Genomic DNA, 18733 nt, shown 5'->3' with positions numbered 1-18733 from the left:
CCCACTCTGTGTAGCTGCGATGCGACTCCCCTGAGCATATGTGGGAGTGACGCCACTGCAGCCCAGCCATTCAAGCACCTGAAGATACAAAATCTAGAAGGCGGAGATGAAAGCGATGGGGGAGCCATGACAGCGCTGCACTGGAGGGTTCCATTTGCAGGCAAGTCTGTCATAATGTGCTAGTATGCGGTGCATGCCAGTACATTATAAATTAAACCTGCAGGGGGACCAGCTTTAGTATTTTTAAGAGATGACTTTACTACCACTTTAACTGAACAAGCTGAAGACAGAAGCCGATTGGTTGCCATGTACATCTGCTTCAGATTCTGGCTGCTCCAATTTTGATAAATTCCCCACTTTATGTACTGGTAACATCTATACAGACCCACTGTTTCTGTTCCAAGACCCTTTCATACCTATACGCTTGTATTGCTGCAGAGGTGTTCTTCATTTCCATGTATTCATGACCCATCAGTGTCCAAGCACCAAGATATCGAGGGTTGAGCTTTAATGCCCTTTGAAAATACAAGGCGGCTTTCTCATGCTGGGAGCGCAAGCTATAATAATTGCCTAAAAAAAAAAAAAATACAAAAAGAGGATTTCTTTTGAATAATTGTGCTAGCTAACTGGATGTCAGTAATAGGTTTCAGATGCTTGCTCACCAATCACACAGCAGGTTTCTACGCGATACTTGTCAATGTCACACAGGTTGTGTGCCAGGTAGCTCAATTCTGGCTTCAGACCCTTGTGAAGGAACAATGTTACTGGAGCAGAAACATTTGAGTAAACAATAAAACATAAAACTAGAATATAGAGAGCCTTACTCTGACATACAGAAGGTTTGAAAACGTGTCCATGTTTTCTATTCTATAAGGATCCTGCTTTCGTAACTCATTGAAAATAGAGAGCGCTTTATCAATATCTGTTGAAAAAAAAAACAAAAACAACATTATGATCGTAAACATTATTTCAGCCTTTACATTTGCCAAAATCATCTGGCCTTACCTCTAATGTTATGGTATGCAACAGCGATTTGGGAAATAATATAAGTGCTCTTAGAGAAGCCAGCATCAATAAGGCTTTGATATTTTTGTAGGGCCTCCTCAATCAGCTGCTGCTCGGTGTATATGTGTGCCAGGAAAAACTCCTTTATCCAACAATCGGGCAGAGAAAGAAACTTCAGCTGCAGAAGTAAAGCACAAAGCTCAGTAAGGAATGCCAGTCCTATTAACTACAGATTGTGTTCTGATAACTAGCTGTCTAACCATTTTACCTATTTTTCTTGAAGGAAGCAACGTAGGAGCAATGGAAAGGTGAATATGTGCTGCTAGGAAAAGGGGGCATTTAAGAGAACCTGTTTTTTCAGCATGGGTAAAGCAGAGGTTTGTTTAAATATACCCTTGTCATGCGAAAATCATGTAGGCTGTCATTGCCAACATCTCTTACTGGACATGAACGTTCTCCAGCGGTCCAACAGAATTCCTTTTTTGCTAAATTATTATTACTTAGGAGCATTTATTCCAGACACAATCAGGTAACTGTCTGTGTGTGCATCTAGGCTTTAATATTATTTAAGAGATTATACACTATATGACAAAGTCACTATATTGCCAAACGTATTTGGACCACCTTCAAAATGTATGGTGTTCAGAGTGTTTCCACTAATAGGTTACTGTCAAACTCCAATATTAAAAAAAGAAAAAACAAAAAACCCTTTCTCAAGAATAAAGGCCGTTAAAGGCGCACAGGGGTTTGGGGTGCGAACCTGCATATTAAAACTCATGGTTTTGGAATGGGATGTCCAACCCAAATAGGTGCGATGGTCAGTTGTATACAAACTTTTGGCCATATAGTGCTTGAGTATTAAGTACTCTTCTCTTCAGCCAACAGGTAGAACTTTGGGCACTTTATGGTTTCCACTATATTCCTTTGTTGTAGAAAGGAAAAAGTCTGTTTAAGTGGATCAATGTGTGAAAAATCACACACACGCACGCGCACACACACACACACAAATCCGGGATGATTCACTTTATGGGTGGCTCAGTCCAATGTTTCAATCAGGTAGAATGAGCCTGAAGGCATGCAATAGTTGTCCCTTTAGATATCCATATAGCTGCCATAATAAAGAAAGCATCCTCCCTTGCTGTGGAACTGCCACTGCACAGGTTAACTGCTTTTTATGTCTGGGGGACCGTGAAAAGCACTTTTACATACTTGACCATCGCTCCCCCAATTTCAGGCAGTGGGCCGTTCCTCAGCATCGCCTTGTCCAAGGAGGGGGCTATGGGCTCTGCAGTGTACTCGATGACATCAGAGGGCATCCAACTGCCTTCTAGCATCCTGTAGGAAGGATGCGGGAGTGGAGGATTAAGTAAAAAGTATTTTCCAGGCCCCTAGACAAAGGAGCATTTAACCCTTGCAGTGCATGGGCAGCCCCATGCACAGGAGGATTTTACCTTTTCTCAGATTTAAAAGGGTTTACTTGTAAAACAAAATGTATACTTAATGTAAAAACAGATAAAATGCATTAGGTTAAAAACTAAAATAAGATTGACCCACAACCATTACAGTTCCTCTTCAATCACTCAAACATTCAAACACAACTGACTTTCACATGCGCCAAGTAATATTTTTTACCATTTCTTTGTCTGTAATTAGGTTGCAAAGCTCTAGCCATGTTCCCCAGTGCAATGGCAAGATGTGCGTCGCTTCCACAAAAACATCCAAAGCTTCTTTAACCAGGTCCAGTTTCCGCAAAACGACCCCATATCTACACACAGAAAACAAGTATGATGTCTGGAAGAAGATTCATGGCTACAGAAAAGAACATAGGTTGTCTTGTCACTTACAGATAAAGTCCAAATCCATCCAGTTCCCTGGCTTTGTGCTTCTTACTAAGTTCTACTCGAAGCTCACGAAGAGCCTCATTCTTCACCTGGCCTTTCTCTAGAGGACCTGGAAACAGATGGTTATATTCCCTGTCAGTTTTTTGCTTTGTGCCCCATTGAGAAAAAATCCCTTTACTTTTTTCCTGGTGATACAACAAGAAGGGGGTGGAAAGATCCTTTTAGACGATTTTTTGTTAGAACTGATGTCCCCACTGGAAAATATGTAGACTCACTTTAGTGGAAAAAATAAGCAAACTAGGGCAAAATGAAAAGTAATGTAACCTTTAAAAATTGCCTAATTGCTTATATTTGTGCATTTTATTAAAGGAGAAGTGTGCACTTACAAAATAACAAACATACATACTTACCTCCCTTCTGCAGCATTGGTCTGTTGCTGCAGCTGTCCCGGAAAACATGACCGCTGGTCACTCATTTCTTGATCAATTATGACCATGGAGTGGTGACTGTTCACTGCTTTCTAAACTGCCCCTCCAGCGCTCCTTGGAGTGACAGGCTGTGCAGGGGGCAGGAGCACTGAGAGGCTAAGGCAGCCGCCAAACCTGGGGCGGGAGGGGGTCTGCGACTTCAGCTGACAGCAGGCAGCAGCCCCATCAGTAGATTCTGGGTCACAGGAGAGCACAAGTGTACTCGTCATCCACAAGAGAAGTAGAGCCGAAAAAGCGCTGGCCATACTTCACTTTTAAAGTAACCATGTGCATAATACTAAATTATTGTAAACTGTAATTGTTTTATCATACAAATAATGAAAACGGAATAAAGGTTATGTAACAAGGTTCAAAGACCAGACCCTAGACAAAAAAAAAAAAAAAAGTCACCTCTTCCCTTTGCAACACAGACCTGCATTAATAAGCCGGCCATTGACTGGAGAGGGGGAAGGTGTCCCTGCTGGGGGAACAGCGATTACTGCTAATAGCAACAATCGTGTGTAAAATCCGACATGCTGGTTGAACCTGTATTGATCGATCAACTTGGGTACATTCAGCCTGCCCATACATGGTTCTCAGACAGTCCCTGCTGAAACAGCCGAGATTCAAACCATCTATGGCCAACTATACTTCCTCACAAGTTTGCAATATACTCTCTCCTCACACCAATCAAATATACAGTACATTATCACGGTTACAGATAAAATAGTATCGAATTAAACACCTGTCAAGTTTTTATTGCCATCTGTGTCCCCACTAGGAAGATTTTCCTTTCTTTTAAGTACTGGTGACCAATATCACTGGGACTGAAAAACAGTGAAAACCCTACATTTTGAGTGGTCACAACACTAGGAGTGAAATTCTTTCAATAGGGACCTTATTCCAGTGACAACTGTCTAAAGATAACCCATTGTTCAGATCCCTGAGGCACCGGATGAAATTCACAGAGTGGGTAGCGCCATTGGCTGCCTCCCACTTAACATGTCTCAAAGAAGCCAGGCAGAAAATTGTAGGCGGAACAGCGGCTACATCTAATCAATCAGATGCAGCCGCTGTTGATGTAGTCCATCTGCACTGTATGGTGTATAGGCAGCCCTAAGAGGTCATCTTCCTTATTTTGAAGAGAGTTCCACTCTCCTGTTTCATCTCGGGGACAGGAAGTGAAGAGAAAGCACCACAAGAAGACACAGACAGCCAAAAATAAAGTGACGGGGAATTTAACCATTTCCTACTCTATCCAATACTAGAAATAAAGTTTTGGCTACACACAAACACACTTAAAATCCATGGATGAAAAAGCAATTCATGTATGTGAAGCTCAAATGAGGCTTCTCATGCCTCCAATAACATGCATTTCAATGGCACAATCCTTATACATTAGGTATACACACAGTAATTTTCTCATGCTATATATGCTGAATATAGATATAGATAGACTGGACATAAAAGGATGAAACATCAGTTTAAACACATAAAAAGAGCCTTTATAGTTGCCCTTTAAAGATGACACTACAGTGTAAAAAATCATGAGAGACTGGGATGTGATAGGAGAACCGGCGCGTAGTGCATTTTTTTTTTATGTAATCACTAACATGCTGATCATTTCACAGCATTTATTGAACTACAGGCTTTGAATATCGACATTCTTCAGCGAAACTGGAGAGTGCAAAATCTGATGCAGCTGTTTAATCAGCTTCCAGGTTTTTTGTTTTTTTCCTAGCTTATTTGAACAAGCTGAAGTTAGACACTAATTGACTACCATGAACAACTGCACCAGATTTTGTACACTCCAGTTTTAGTAAATCAACCCCAGTTGGACTTTCGCAGTGCTAGTGGGTGGTTGTTTGAATAAATAGTAATCTGAGTGGGATGGATTTAGTAAAGGCAATTAGACTGTGCACTTTGCAAGTGCAATTGCACTAATTTTCCACAGAGCTTAGTGAATGTAGTAAAGCTCTGCTGGTTTCTATCGTCCAATCAGATGCAAACAAAAATGCTGATTTTTTTTTTTCCTTGCACCTGATTGGGTATTTTTTAAAAAGCAAATCTTCACTACATTTACTATGCTCTGGCAAAAATGAATGCAACTGCACTTCCAAAGTGCAGCCTATTTGCCCTCAGTAAATCCACCCCAGTGTGTATTTAATCAAAAAGGAAAGAATAACAAACTTAACACATACGTAAAACCGGTAACTGGTTGTCAGTGTATTGCTTTTAAAACCATTTAAAAAATATACACATGTTGCCTTTTTTATAACAATTTGTTCACTGGCATTATTGTATGTGGTTCACAAATTAGAAATAACATTATTGAAGCATATGCTAGGGGTGTGGGGTATGCAAAAGGTTGGGAACCACTGTAATACAGCAAGAGATGTGTAAAGTTTTAGGAAAACAATAAAATACAGGCCATCAAGCACTGCCACTAACAAACTGTACAACAAAATGCTTACCCAAACTATCTACAGTTTCATCATCTTTCTTCTTCTCGCCAGACTAGAGGAAACAATAATGGTAATCATAATTAGCTGCAGTAGTTATTTACAATATATATATATACATATATATATATATATATATATACACATACACACACACACACACACATATGTGTGTTTGCTAAAACTGAAAACATTAAAATGTACATTTAATACGACTATCTCTATTTAAAATAAAATGATCAGCTCCCTGTATAAAAGCAATAAATAAATACTTACCTGTCCTGATGATCTCCACTTCATTGCTTAGGTTGGGTGTGAATTCCAGCTACATTTTCTCTGCGAAGAGAAAAAGCAGCTGGTCAGCGGTACCTCTCCGTATAAGCTGCAGATCAGTGAGTAGGGAGAGGGGGAGGTGTAGTGAGGAGAAGAAGAGAATGTGTGTTCAGAACGGAATGCATCTGCGAATCAGATGCGTTCCCATAGAAGATAATGTGCTTATAATTCGCACCGCAATCCCCAGAAAACACACATTTTTTTGGGCAATGCGCAGTGCGAATGCAACGCACATATGTTAACCAGATGCATTCAAATGAATGCATTTTAAAATGTCCTGCGAATTGGATACAGTGTAAGCCGCATCTAATTTGCATAGATGTGAACGGGGCTTTACTCAAAATATCTTCATTATTCTGTACACTTCTGAGTGTAGGATGTGTGAACCCCATTTGCTCTTTGTGGTTACTTCCTTCAGCCCTATTGTCCTGAAGTGACACAGTGCAACAGGGACACCAGCACCTAACACTGCTGTAAGTGTTTGATAATGAACATTCTTCAGCACAGCTTGGATCTTCAAAAAAGCAGAGTTTGGCAGTGTGGACAGCAGTATTCAAAATCCCCACTTGCTTTTGCTGTACTCCCGACACCGCTTTTAATAATCACTGTTCTTTGGCAAGCAAATTCCATGTACACTGCAAAGCATTTCACCAAGAAATGTTCCTAGCAAGATGCTTGGTACTGCACTCTGTTTAACTGCCAAACACAAGTGCACACCCTAGACATGTTGCTTGTGGTGTTCAATAAAACCTCAAATAAATCAGAAGGGACTACAAAAAATTGGTTCAAGCTGCATGGAACCAGTCCCCATCCACTTCAGCAGTACTATTCATTAAAATTGGCACCAGTGCATTTGTAGTCATTTTTTTTCTTTGTCCCAAAAGAAAGGAAAAAAAAAATCCACAGCATCAAAAATGTATTCTAGGACCATGGCATCTAAGTACCTCTTAAACCTTTTTTTTTTTTTTAATTGAAAAAAAATTACCATGATCAAGCGCAGTGTTTCAACTTTTTTTTTAGATCATGTATCTATATAGTGTTTGACGGTGTGGAGGTTATTTACTAAAACTGGAGAGTGCAAAATCTGGTGCAAGTCTGCATACCACACCAATCAGCTTCCAGGTTTTATTGTCAAGGCTTAATTGAACAAGCTGTCGTTAGAAGCCAATTGGCTACCATGCACAGCTGCACCAGATTCTGAGTGCAAGTGTTTTAGTAAATCTACCCCAGTGTGTCACTTTATCTGATGTACCTCTTAACCACTTGCCAACCAGCCGCGGTCATTATACTGCGGCAGGTCGGCACGATCCCGTGAACCGTCGTAGCTGTACATTGGCTCCTTTAAGCAGGATAGCAGGCTTGCGCACGCTGCACTGCGGGGGTGCCGATGCTGATGGCTGCCAGCCACGAGCAATCGCGGGCACGAGAGGCAGAACAGGGACATGTGTGTGCAAACACACATATCCCTGTTCTGTGAGGAGAGGAGATGCAGATCGCGAGTTCCTAATAGCTAGGAACCACAATCTGTCATCTCCTATAGTCAGTCCCCTCCCCCTACAGTTAGAACACACAGTCAGGGAACGCAGTTAACCCCTTCCCTGCCAGTGACATTTATACAGTAATTAGTGCATTTTTATAGCACTGATCACTGTATAATTGTCAATCGTCCCAAAAATGTGTCAAAAGTGTCCGACATAATGTCGCAGTCACGATAAAAATTGCAGATCGCCATTACTAGTAAAAAAAAATAAATAAAAATGCCATAAATCTATCCCCTATTTTGTAGACGCTATAACTTTTGTGGAAACCAGTCAATATACACTTATTGCGATTTTTATTACCAAATATGTAGAATACATATCGGCCTAAACTGAGGGAAAAAAGGAGAAAGGAGTAAGGGACAAGGGACAAGGGAGAAGACCCCCGGAGCTGCCTAATAAAATTACTTTTAAAACCTGTCTAGTGTGTTTTTTTTATTGACACTTTTTTCCCCAGGTGAATGGGTAGGGGTACGATGTACCCCATACTCATTCACATAGGGCAGTGGGCCGGGATCTGGGGCCCCCTTATTAAAGGGGGCCCCAGATCCCATGTTGAGGGCATGCGGCCTGGTACGGTTCGGGGGGGGGGGCACTCGCTTGTCCCCACCCCCTTTCCTGACCGGCCGGGCTGCGTGCACGGATAAGGGTCTGGTATGGATTTTGGGGAGACCCCCACGTCGTTTATTTTCGGCGTAGGGGGTTCCCCTTAAAATCCATACCAGACCTGAGGGGCTGGTATGCTCTGCGACGGGGCTCGCAAGGTGTTAATCTCGCCGATAAAAGCGGCGAGATGGACTACCTTTTCTAGTCCCGTCGTACTTCATCACGTTCAAAATGAACGTGTGTGGGCAAGTCCGGAGGTCCGCTGTAGCTCCATCGAAAGTCCATCGGGAAGAGCATCGGACCTATTCTGCCGGAAAGTCCGGTCATGTGTGCGCGAGTCCGTTCATTTGGAAAGTCCGTCGTATAGACCGTCGGACCAGTCCGGTCGAAAAGTCGGCTTGTGTGTACGCAGTATAAGTTTGCAGGTGAGCCTGGGGTCTTTCGACTTAATGACCACGATACATCCCCCAGGCATATGCTCTGCTGTCGGCCACATCCTGCACAGAAATCAGCAGAGATTTACGTTCTTGCTCTCCAAGATGTCCTTCTTGAGGCTGGCAGGGACAAAGAGAGCAGGGAGGACAGTAGAAGAGGACTCTGGCGTACTTGCAGGAGGTACGCCAGCGCCATGACAACGACTGGGTCAGGAAGGGTCGTGGGAGGGCAAGCCTCCAGGGCTGCGACTCTGGTCTGCATGTCAGTAACTGTTGCAAACAGTGAGGAGACCATGGAGTGCAGCTCGGGAGATGGCCCCGGATATGCAGTGCAAAGAAGGCCTGAGGGAGCGCTTGGTCCTGTAGCAGCTGTCGGCGGGAAGAGTAGCCTGAATAGCTCTGCCTTCCTAGCCGTAGAAGGGTAGGGGATAGCCTCGCGTCTAAGCTCAGCTATGAGCTTGGGAATGGTCCAAGTGCGGAGGGACTGCAGGCTGCCACTCTCAGCCCGTAGAGGGTGACAGAGGGGCGGGTGTGAGATCATCACTGCTGGCCTGCGACATGACTCCAACTGTAAAAAATAAGGGGGTGCAAGTGTTATGAAGAGATGGGTTTTTGGAGAAGGAACCGTGAACTATACACCTGAGTGACGCCCTAGCAGCACTGATCGATACTGGGTCGACCAGAAACCTGCGATGAGGGTGACATAAGAGTAAAATGTGTGTTCTTTTAGCTGAGAAGAAAATTACCTACCCTTGCTATGCTATTGGCCCTGGTGGAATGCGACATATAATTAATATATATATATATATATATATATATATATATATATATATATATATATATATATATATATACATATATATACATATATACACATATATACACACACATACATACATACATACACATATATATATATATATATATATATATACACACACACACACACACACATACATATATACACACACACACACACTTTTTTTTTTTTTTTTATCTGAAGACATGGTATGGGTGACACTGCGAGTGGCTACGAATTGACATGACAAAAGCTGGTAATGAATCCTACCTGCAACAATGGCTGTGCGACTGGGTCCACATCGGTCTGTAGTGTGAGGTGTGGCGCCGTGCATGACGCACACAAGATAATGATTTGGCAAGTAACGGGGGGAAGAACCGTGTATGAACGAATCGTAAGTTCCACGGCGGGAACGGAACACACGATATGGGGATACAACGAATAGCAAAGATTAGGACATGATACGGATGAAAATTAACGACTCCTACCTGCGAGTGAGATGTGAACGAAAAGCTATGAATAAGCAACCGCAACACACTGTATTCGGGAACAACAGACTCACGAACACGTTTTTTTTTTTTTCACTAACAGTGAGACAAGATATTGGAATATATTTTCATTGTTTTATGTATTTAAGATTATAGAGAATGTAAAAGGTGGTGCAGAACACCCAAAACTCCAATGTAGGCAGAAACAGTCAGGATTATAACGTGGGTGGGGGTGGGGAGGGGGGTCCTCACTGTTGGGATATCTAAGACACATGAAGATAGGTGAATCCCTATAGTGTCAGTTCCTATGTCTATATACTTTGGATGGACTGACCCTTTAACTCTACAAACAAAATTAGACCATGTTCTTACCAAATACCTTGAGTACATGTACAGGAAGTAAGCTTTCTGGCTCTTGCACCCTCGAAGGAAGTAAGCAGCTCTATCATACTCTTTTAAGTCAAAATAAGACTTAGCCAATGTATAAGCATCCAGATCCTGGGCATCTTCCTGGCAAGGATAAAACATATGTTTTTATTTGGACAGAGGAGGACATCATATTTAGCATGAGAAATAAATAATAATAATAAAAAAAAAGTAGTGGAGTAATTTTCTATAGAAATCAGACTCCTTGTTTTATTGTCCCAGTTATTTTGCATATAATACATATTAAATGTTGATTACATCTAGCATAAACAAATACAAGATTTCTGGAAACCCAACCTGCGCACTTAAGCAGGCCATAAACGGTTCGAACCGGGAGACTCGAACCACGTATGGGCAGGCTGAATATACTCAAGTTGATCAACTTGGTTACAACCAGCTTGTTAGATTTTTCATGTGTTTATTCCCAGCGGCTATAATCACAGTGTGTTCTCCCGGCTGGGACAGCTCCCCCCGCCAGGAGAACACAATGACTCTGCAGGAGGGATTTCCCCATGACACGGAGTGTGTTGATGGGGAAATCCAGCAATTTTCTTCTAATAATCTATGGCCGGATTTAGGTTAGTGGAGCATGGGGGAAAAAAATGCTCAGTTTAACCAAAAAGCTGTGATCTGTAAAGCATAGGCTGTAGAAATCCAAAATGAATTAAAGCTAAACTCCAAACACAAAAACTAGGATTTAAATATATTCCTCAATACTTTCAATGGATATAAATCTACTTTCCTTGCAGCCTATCCATGGCAGCATACGCATGGCATATGCTGCCATGGATAGGCACCAGCAAAGGAAAATTACGAAAAGGTAAGTATTCAATTTTCCATTTTGTGTGCACCAAATACCTTTACAAACTCAGTTGTTACTTTTTAAAAGTAGTGGTAAAATCACCACTGTGCTGCACATATGTTGTGCAAACAGCAGAGCTGTGGGAGGGACTTTGTAGGATTCACCCACTATAGGCTGCCTGTAAAAACTACTGGAGGGGGTGGATACAAGACCCGTCACCCTGTAAAAGGAGAGGGATCAGCAGTGAACAGTCTTTATTATAGGAAGCTTCTACACAGAGATAAAGTTTCACACTGGATTACAGCACAGATCTGAAGTAAATATGCAAAGCACACCAAGATGCAAGTAATAAGACATATCTCATATTTGCACAATCCAGAAATCTGCTTTAAAAAAGAGAAAGTATATAAGTAATTTACCCTGAATGTAAACTGTACATACATGGGTTGGTTATCAGTCGATTTGTATAATACTTTGCAAACCTTGCCCAATCAGCTTTCTGAAAAGTGGGCAGGAAAAGTACTATACGTTTTCTACTTCCAATGTACCACATGGGACCTTTCTTAGCAAAAATAAGAAGGTAACATTACCAGAAGATGAACAAGTGTACATACTCAAACATACCTCAGTAAGTGCAGGCGTCGGTGGTAGCTCATTTAAGGGAATGGATTCCAATGAGAATGCAAGTTCGGATGCCCTGCAAAAGCCCCCCCAAAAAAAAATGAAATGAAACTTTAAAAAAAAAAAACACTTGTAAAAAATTACCAGTTACACTTACCGGTAACGGGTTTTCTACGAAATCTTCCAGAACGGCAGGCCTACTGACTGGAGAAATTATACTTTTTTTTGGACTTTTCTGGTAGGACACTCTCCCAGAACTGAACGACTGCGCTGTGGCTGTCTTTCAGCTATAGCGTGGTCGGCAAGAGAGGCAGATCCAGACAGCTGACAAAACCCAGGCGTCAGGGCGCAATTTTCAATCGCCATGGCAACCTGGAGCCTGGGATTTGTCGAGCCCTGCCTTATGCCATCAAAAATTAATGAACACATTTTTGATATAGCAATGTCAAAGGAAAAGATCCTTAAGCCACACATAATGAAGCAGACCCATGTGCATGGAGTGGGGGGAGCAAAATATGTTGGGGGTGTGGCCTACCTAGAAACCGGGCTGAGGCTGCCATTCATATCACTCCATGCACATGTGTCTGCTTCATGATGTGTGGCTTATGGATCTTTTCCTTTGGCATTGCTGCAGCTTGGAGCCAAGACAAGCTTCCTCTCCCTGCCTGCACTCACAGCCGTCTAGTTGGACTTTACATCTCGTACCTGAGTACCTAAAGTTTGTCTTTTTGGGTCACTTTTTTTATATACTTTAATGTAACTACAGTTTTCTGTATTATTTACTCAATATAAAAAATAATGATCAGCAAGATGCATATTTAGTAAGGCCTTGTATAGCAATCAACTATCACTAAGATTTTAATGATCTTGCCCCATCTAAATTGTGTGATGCAATAAGATCTAGCACATCAACATTGCCCTGTACACTGTCTAACAGACATAAGCTGGGCATATATTAATCTAATTTCAATCCATATATGGCTATTACCGTTTGACAGAAGTCAATCTAATAATTAACTTCTGTCAAACGGGAATGCTAGAAAAATTTGTCGATCAGCGGGTGCAGCCACTAATCAATCAGTGTGTTCTAACAGCAGAGAGTCCTGCTGTCAGAATACAATGTCCCAGCTGGAAGATTTCTCCATCCACCTCACTTGTGTGGAAGGGGGAATTTATTTTATTTCTTTCCCCAATCAACCCGTGGGCTTATCAGAAAAAAAAATAATCTATAGCCACCTTTAGCAAAGCAGCTTACTGGTCATGGTCACCCAAGCAGAGAATTCTATATAAACTGTGAACAGCATTGTTCTAATTTGAAGGACTCATTCACGTGGCCAAATCAGCTGTGGAGCTGCAAGTATCTTGCAAAACAAACTGCAGCCAAAGTGAATGCAAGCCAGGAAGCAATGACAGGGTGATCGGTGGTCACAGCTGTCTGGTTGTGTCTGTAAGTAATCACACAAGGAGTGACTTCCTGTGATCAGGGACAGACGATCACCCCTGGAAGCACGCTGCTCGCATCCAAGGGCGATCATCTGTCCTGCACACACCTGGGTACCTGGCCTCAGTTTGCCGCAAAATACTTACCACACCACGACCAATTTGGCTTTGTGAATAAGACCCAACATCTACTTAACCTCTTCAGGACTTCCCATTGCACTTATACTGCAGCAGGGCAGTCCCGCTGCACCAAATAATGTACATGTATGTGATTTAGTATTTCCGGGTAGGAGGCGAATGCCTGCCACCCCAGATGTGCACAAGCCGATCAACAGGTCCCAGGAAATGTTTTATGGCCAGAACCCACTAATCGGCTGAGCAAATGACAAAAGAAAGCCCTGTGTAGGTAAACCGGGGGGTCCCCAACCCCCGGGCTGCTGATCGGTGTCAGTCGTGATGCCTGTGCAACCAGGCCCCCAAGGCTGCTCTGTCAGTGGTGCGGCAGGGGAGAAGAGTGATGACTCTCACTGCCCACCCTGCTGCAAAGGCTGCTCTTGACAGAGCTGCAGCCGCAGGCAAGCAGAGAAATTATTACATTATCTCTCGATGGCTGCTCTCACTTACTCACTCTGGGATAGGACCAGCAAATGTGCATGTGCTAGTTTACTTGCTTGGACACCGCTGGGGAGAGGCTGCCAGAAGCAGTGTAACCATAAGTCTTTCACTGCTGGGAAAAACAAAAAACACAAAACACACACACACACACATTACAAATTGCCTTTACATTTTAATTAAAGTGACAAGCTGCTAATGGTATTTTTTGGTGGCTAGTGACATTCTACATCTGGTGGCAGGATAGTGGTAAGCTGCATCTGGTGACAAGTGATGGTAGGTAGTGACAAGCTGCATCAGGGTGGCAGGTGATGGTGGCAAGCTGCATCTGGGTGGCAGGCTACACTGGCAAGTAACAAGCTGCATCCGGGTGGCAGGCGACGGTGACAAGCGATACGCGGCATCCGGGTGGCAGGCGACGGTGACAAGCGATACGCGGCATCTGGGTGGCAGGCGGCGGTGACAAGTGATACGCGGCACCTGGGTGGCAGGCGGCGGTGACACGCTGCATCTGGGTGGCAGGCGACGGTGACACGCTGCATCTGGGTGGCAGGCGACGGTGACACGCTGCATCTGGGTGGCAGGCGACGGTGACACGCTGCATCTGGGTGGCAGGCGACGGTGACACGCTGCATCTGGGTGGCAGGCGACGGTGACACGCTGCATCTGGGTGGCAGGCGACGGTGACATGCTGCATCTGGGTGGCAGGCGACGGTGACATGCTGCATCTGGGTGGCAGGCGACGGTGACAAGTGACACACTCAGGGCTCCACTGATTCTGCATTACGGTGAGTTGAGCTATTTCATATTACAATGTAATAATGTGCTTCAATCATCCTGACACCATATCAATCATGGTGTGGTGATGATTAAAGTACTAACACCAGCCATTACCCTAACAAATCACCCGTGGCCATATTAGTTTGGGTGCAGCCTTGCATGACCACGCAATTACCAATTAAAGTAGCGCTTTGCTAAATAGCAAAAAAGCCTGGTCATAAAGGGGGTAAAACCTTTCGCAGCTCAAGTGCTTAAATAACGTCATCCTCTCAATAAAAGTCTCTTCACATTTTGGATCAGCAGATCCAGCATTGTCCTGTTCCCTCTCACAACGCTCTCCTACCACATTTCACATCCCGTGCCGCCTACACCATAGGGAGCTGACTGTCTCGCCCAATCTCACCCATACGTGCACATAGAGATCTGGCACTGCCTCTGTTTACATGAATGGGGGGGGGGGGGTAATGCCTCCTCCTGGGATATGTGATGCTGGAATTCCAGGAGGCTGCAGGCAGAAAATAAAGTAAGAAAAAAAGTAAATAAAGAAAAAAAAATATATTTTTTAAAATGTATTTTTAAACATTGGAGGGGGTGTAGAATGCTGCAAAAGTGTTGTGAGTGAGTGCAATGTGCTTTCCAGGCACTCCTCCATAGAGCTGACACACATCATCACACTCTCACCATTTCACGCTGTGTAGGAGGCCCCGCTCCCGGCACAACCAGCTCACGCTCAGCAACTGCTTCTTAATTTCCCGGAGATCGGAGAACAGAGCACTCGTCGCCGCCATGTTTCCCAACCAGCGTCACCGATTGTGTCTTGACATCTTCCAATCAGGAGCCAGCTTACTGCTTCCGCTGTACCAATGTGCATGCCACGGCCTCAATGCAGAACCGCCCCAGGAGAGCTCTGATAGGTTGAGATGCGCCGGAGGGCGCCGTCACGTGACTGAGCGCGAATTATAACTGGACGCTGTGGTTGGCCGAGTTTCTTGTGTGGCAGTAATCACAGATCCATGTTCTGTGTGGTGGTACTGGTCAGAGGTTTGGTATAGAACCAAGAAGCTAGTATAGGGACAGGGAAGTTATTTCCCGCCTTCATGGTTTCTCATGACTTGTTTCCTTCCTTTACCTCAGATATGTTGGGGCTGTACTGTGTTATCACTTTATGGTTTGTCTTCTTCCCTAGTGCAATTCCTCCATAGTGTATTGGCAGATAGCAGATAATAGTGGCATGCACATTTTTCACGAGGTTAACCACTTGAGCCCCGGACCATTATGCTGCCTAAGGACCAGAGGTCTTTTTCCAATTTGGCACTGCGTCGCTTTAACTGCTAATTGCGCGGTCATGCAATGCTGTACCCAAACGAAATTTGCGTCCTTTTCTTCCCACAAATAGAGCTTTCTTTTGATGGTATTTGATCACCTCTGCAGTTTTTATTTTTTGCGCTATAAACGGAAAATGACCGAAAATTTAGAAAAAAAATGATATTTTCTACTTTTTGTTATAAAAAAAATCCAATAAACTAAATTTTAGTTATACATTTAGGCCAAAATGTATTCGGCCACATGTCTTTGGTAAAAAAAATGTCAATAAGCATATATTTATTGGTTTGCGCAAAAGTTATAGCGTCTACAAACTAGGGTACATTTTCTGTAATTTACACAGCTTTTAGTTTATGACTGCCTATGTCATTTCTTGAGGTGCTAAAATGGCAGGGCAGTACAAAACCCCCCCAAATGACCCCATTTTGGAAAGTAGACACCCCAAGGAAATTGCTGAGAGGCATGTTGAACCCATTGAATATTTTTTTTTTTTTTGTTCCAAGTGATTAAATAATGACAAAAAAAAAAAAAATATTTACAAAAAGTTGTCACTAAATGATATATTGCTCACACAGGCCATGGGCCTATGTGGAATTGCACCCCAAAATACATTCAGCTGCTTCTCCTGAGTATGGGGATACCACATGTGTGGGACTTTTTAGGAGCCTAGCCGCGTACGGGGCCCCGAAATCCAATCACCGCCTTCAGGATTTCTAAGGGTGTAAATTTTTGATTTCACTCTTCACTGCCTATCACAGTTTCGGAGGCCATGGAATGCCCAGGTGGCACAACCCCCCCCCCCCCCAAATGACCCCATTTTGGAAAGTAGACACCTCAAGCTATTTGCTGAGAGGCATGGTGAGTATTTTGCAGCTCTCATTTGTTTTTGAAAATGAAGAAAGACAAGAAAAAACTTTTTTTTTTTTCTTTTTTCAATTTTCAAAACTTTGTGACAAAAAGTGAGGTCTGCAAAATACTCACTATACCTCTCAGCAAATAGCTTTGGGTGTCTACTTTCCAAAATGGGGTCATTTGGGGGGGTTTTGTGCCACCTGGGCTTTCCATGGCCTCCGAAACTGTGATAGGCAGTGAAGAGTGAAATCAAAAATTCACGCCCTTAGAAAGCCTGAAGGCGGTGCTTGGTTTTCGGGGTCCCGTACGCGGCTAGGCTCCCAAAAAGTCTCACACATGTGGTATCCCCGTACTCAGAAGAAGCAGCAGAATGTATTTTGGGGTGTAATTTCACATATTCCCATGGCATGTTTGAGCAATATATCATTTAGTGACAACTTTGTGCAAAAAAAAAAAAAAAAATTTGTCTCTTTCCCGCAACTTGTGTCGCAATATAAAATATTCCATGGACTCGACATGACTCTCAGCAAATAGCTTGGGGTGTCTACTTTCCAAAATGGGGTCATTTGGGGGGGGTTTGAACTGTCCTGGCATTTTATGCACAACATTTAGAAGCTTATGTCACACATCACTCACTCTTCTAACCACTTGAAGACAAAGCCCTTTCTGACACTCATTGTTTACATGAAAAAGTTATTTTTTTTTTGCAAAAAAATTACTTTGAACCCCCAAACATTATATATTTTTTTAAAGCAAATGCCCTACAGATTAAAATGGTGGGTGTTTCATTTTTTTTTTTCACACAGTATTTGCGCAGCCATTTTTCAAACGCATTTTTTGGGGAAAAAACACACTTTTTTAAATTTTAATGCACTAAAACACACTATATTGCCCAAATGTTTGATGAAATAAAAAAGATGATCTTAGGCCGAGTACATGGATACCAAACATGACATGCTTTAAAATTGCGCACAAACGTGCAGTGGCAACAAAATAAATACATTTTTAAAAGCCTTTAAAAGCCTTTACAGGTTACCACTTTAGATTTACAGAGGAGGTCTACTGCAAAAATTACTGCCCTCGATCTGACCTTCGCGGTGATACCTCACATGCATGGTGCAATTGCTGTTTACGTTTGACGACAGACCGCCGCTTGCGTTCGCCTTAGCGCGAGAGCAGGGGGCGACAGGGGTGCTTTTTTTTTTTTTTTCTTTATTATTTTTTTGCTTTTTTATCTTATTTTTAAACTGTTCCTTTCATTTTTTTTTTTTTAATCATTTTTATTGTTATCTCGGGGAATGTAAATATCCCCTATGATAGCAATAGGTAGTGACAGGTACTCTTTTTTGAAAAAATTGGGGTCTATTAGACCCTAGATCTCTCCTCTGCCCTCAAAGCATCTGACGACACCAAGATCGGTGTGATAAAATGCTTCCCCAATTTCCCAATGGCGCTATTTACATCCGGCGAAATCTAAGTCATAAAATGCTCGTAGCTTCCGGTTTCTTAGGCCATAGAGATGTTTGGAGCCACTCTGGTCTCTGATCAGCTCTATGGTCAACTGGCTGAATCACCGGCTGCATTCTCAGGTTCCCTGTCGAGACAGGAGAGCCAGAGAAAAACACGGAAGACGGTGGGGGGGGGGCATTCCCTCCCACAGCTTGTAAAAGCAGTCTAGAGGCTAATTAGCCGCTAGGATTGCTTTTACATGAAAGCCGACCGCTGGCTGAAAAGAATGATACCAAGATGATACCTAAACCTGCAGGCATCATTCTGGTATAACCATTCAAAGTCGTGAATGGCGTACCTGAAGACAAAAAAATGGTTAACAATAAAGCACAGTAAACGGTAAAGTATAAAAAATTGCATACCTGAAAAGCAAACATGATAAAACATAATAACAA

The 18733-nt window shown here is 42.9% G+C and overlaps 1 protein-coding gene across 2 annotated transcripts in view; it reads right to left on the bottom strand.

Annotated features, from left to right (window-relative positions):
* CDC23 (cell division cycle 23) overlaps positions 1 to 15519 on the bottom strand; it is a 36305-nt gene extending 20786 nt beyond the window's left edge. The window contains exons 1-10 of one of the 2 annotated variants that reach the window (XM_073620427.1): positions 15336 to 15519; positions 11826 to 11898; positions 10346 to 10483; positions 5788 to 5830; positions 2850 to 2955; positions 2638 to 2770; positions 1006 to 1183; positions 825 to 922; positions 663 to 744; positions 417 to 570 (exon numbers count right to left, since the gene is read on the bottom strand). In XM_073620427.1, the coding sequence (XP_073476528.1) occupies positions 417 to 570; positions 663 to 744; positions 825 to 922; positions 1006 to 1183; positions 2638 to 2770; positions 2850 to 2955; positions 5788 to 5830; positions 10346 to 10483; positions 11826 to 11898; positions 15336 to 15442 (1112 nt within the window). In that variant the 5' untranslated portion in view covers positions 15443 to 15519. Of the gene's footprint in view, positions 1 to 416; positions 571 to 662; positions 745 to 824; positions 923 to 1005; positions 1184 to 2637; positions 2771 to 2849; positions 2956 to 5787; positions 5831 to 6051; positions 6112 to 10345; positions 10484 to 11825; positions 11899 to 15335 lie in introns of those variants that run through there. The other variant, XM_073620428.1, reaches the window with a different exon arrangement.
* Between the last annotated feature and the right edge of the window lie 3214 nt (positions 15520 to 18733).

The sequence above is a fragment of the Aquarana catesbeiana genome, linkage group LG03 (genome assembly GCF_042186555.1).
Source record: "Aquarana catesbeiana isolate 2022-GZ linkage group LG03, ASM4218655v1, whole genome shotgun sequence".
Classification (NCBI taxonomy): Eukaryota; Metazoa; Chordata; class Amphibia; order Anura; family Ranidae; genus Aquarana; species Aquarana catesbeiana.
Note: the sequence above shows the minus strand (reverse complement) of the source record. Positions and strands in the feature narration are given on the sequence as shown.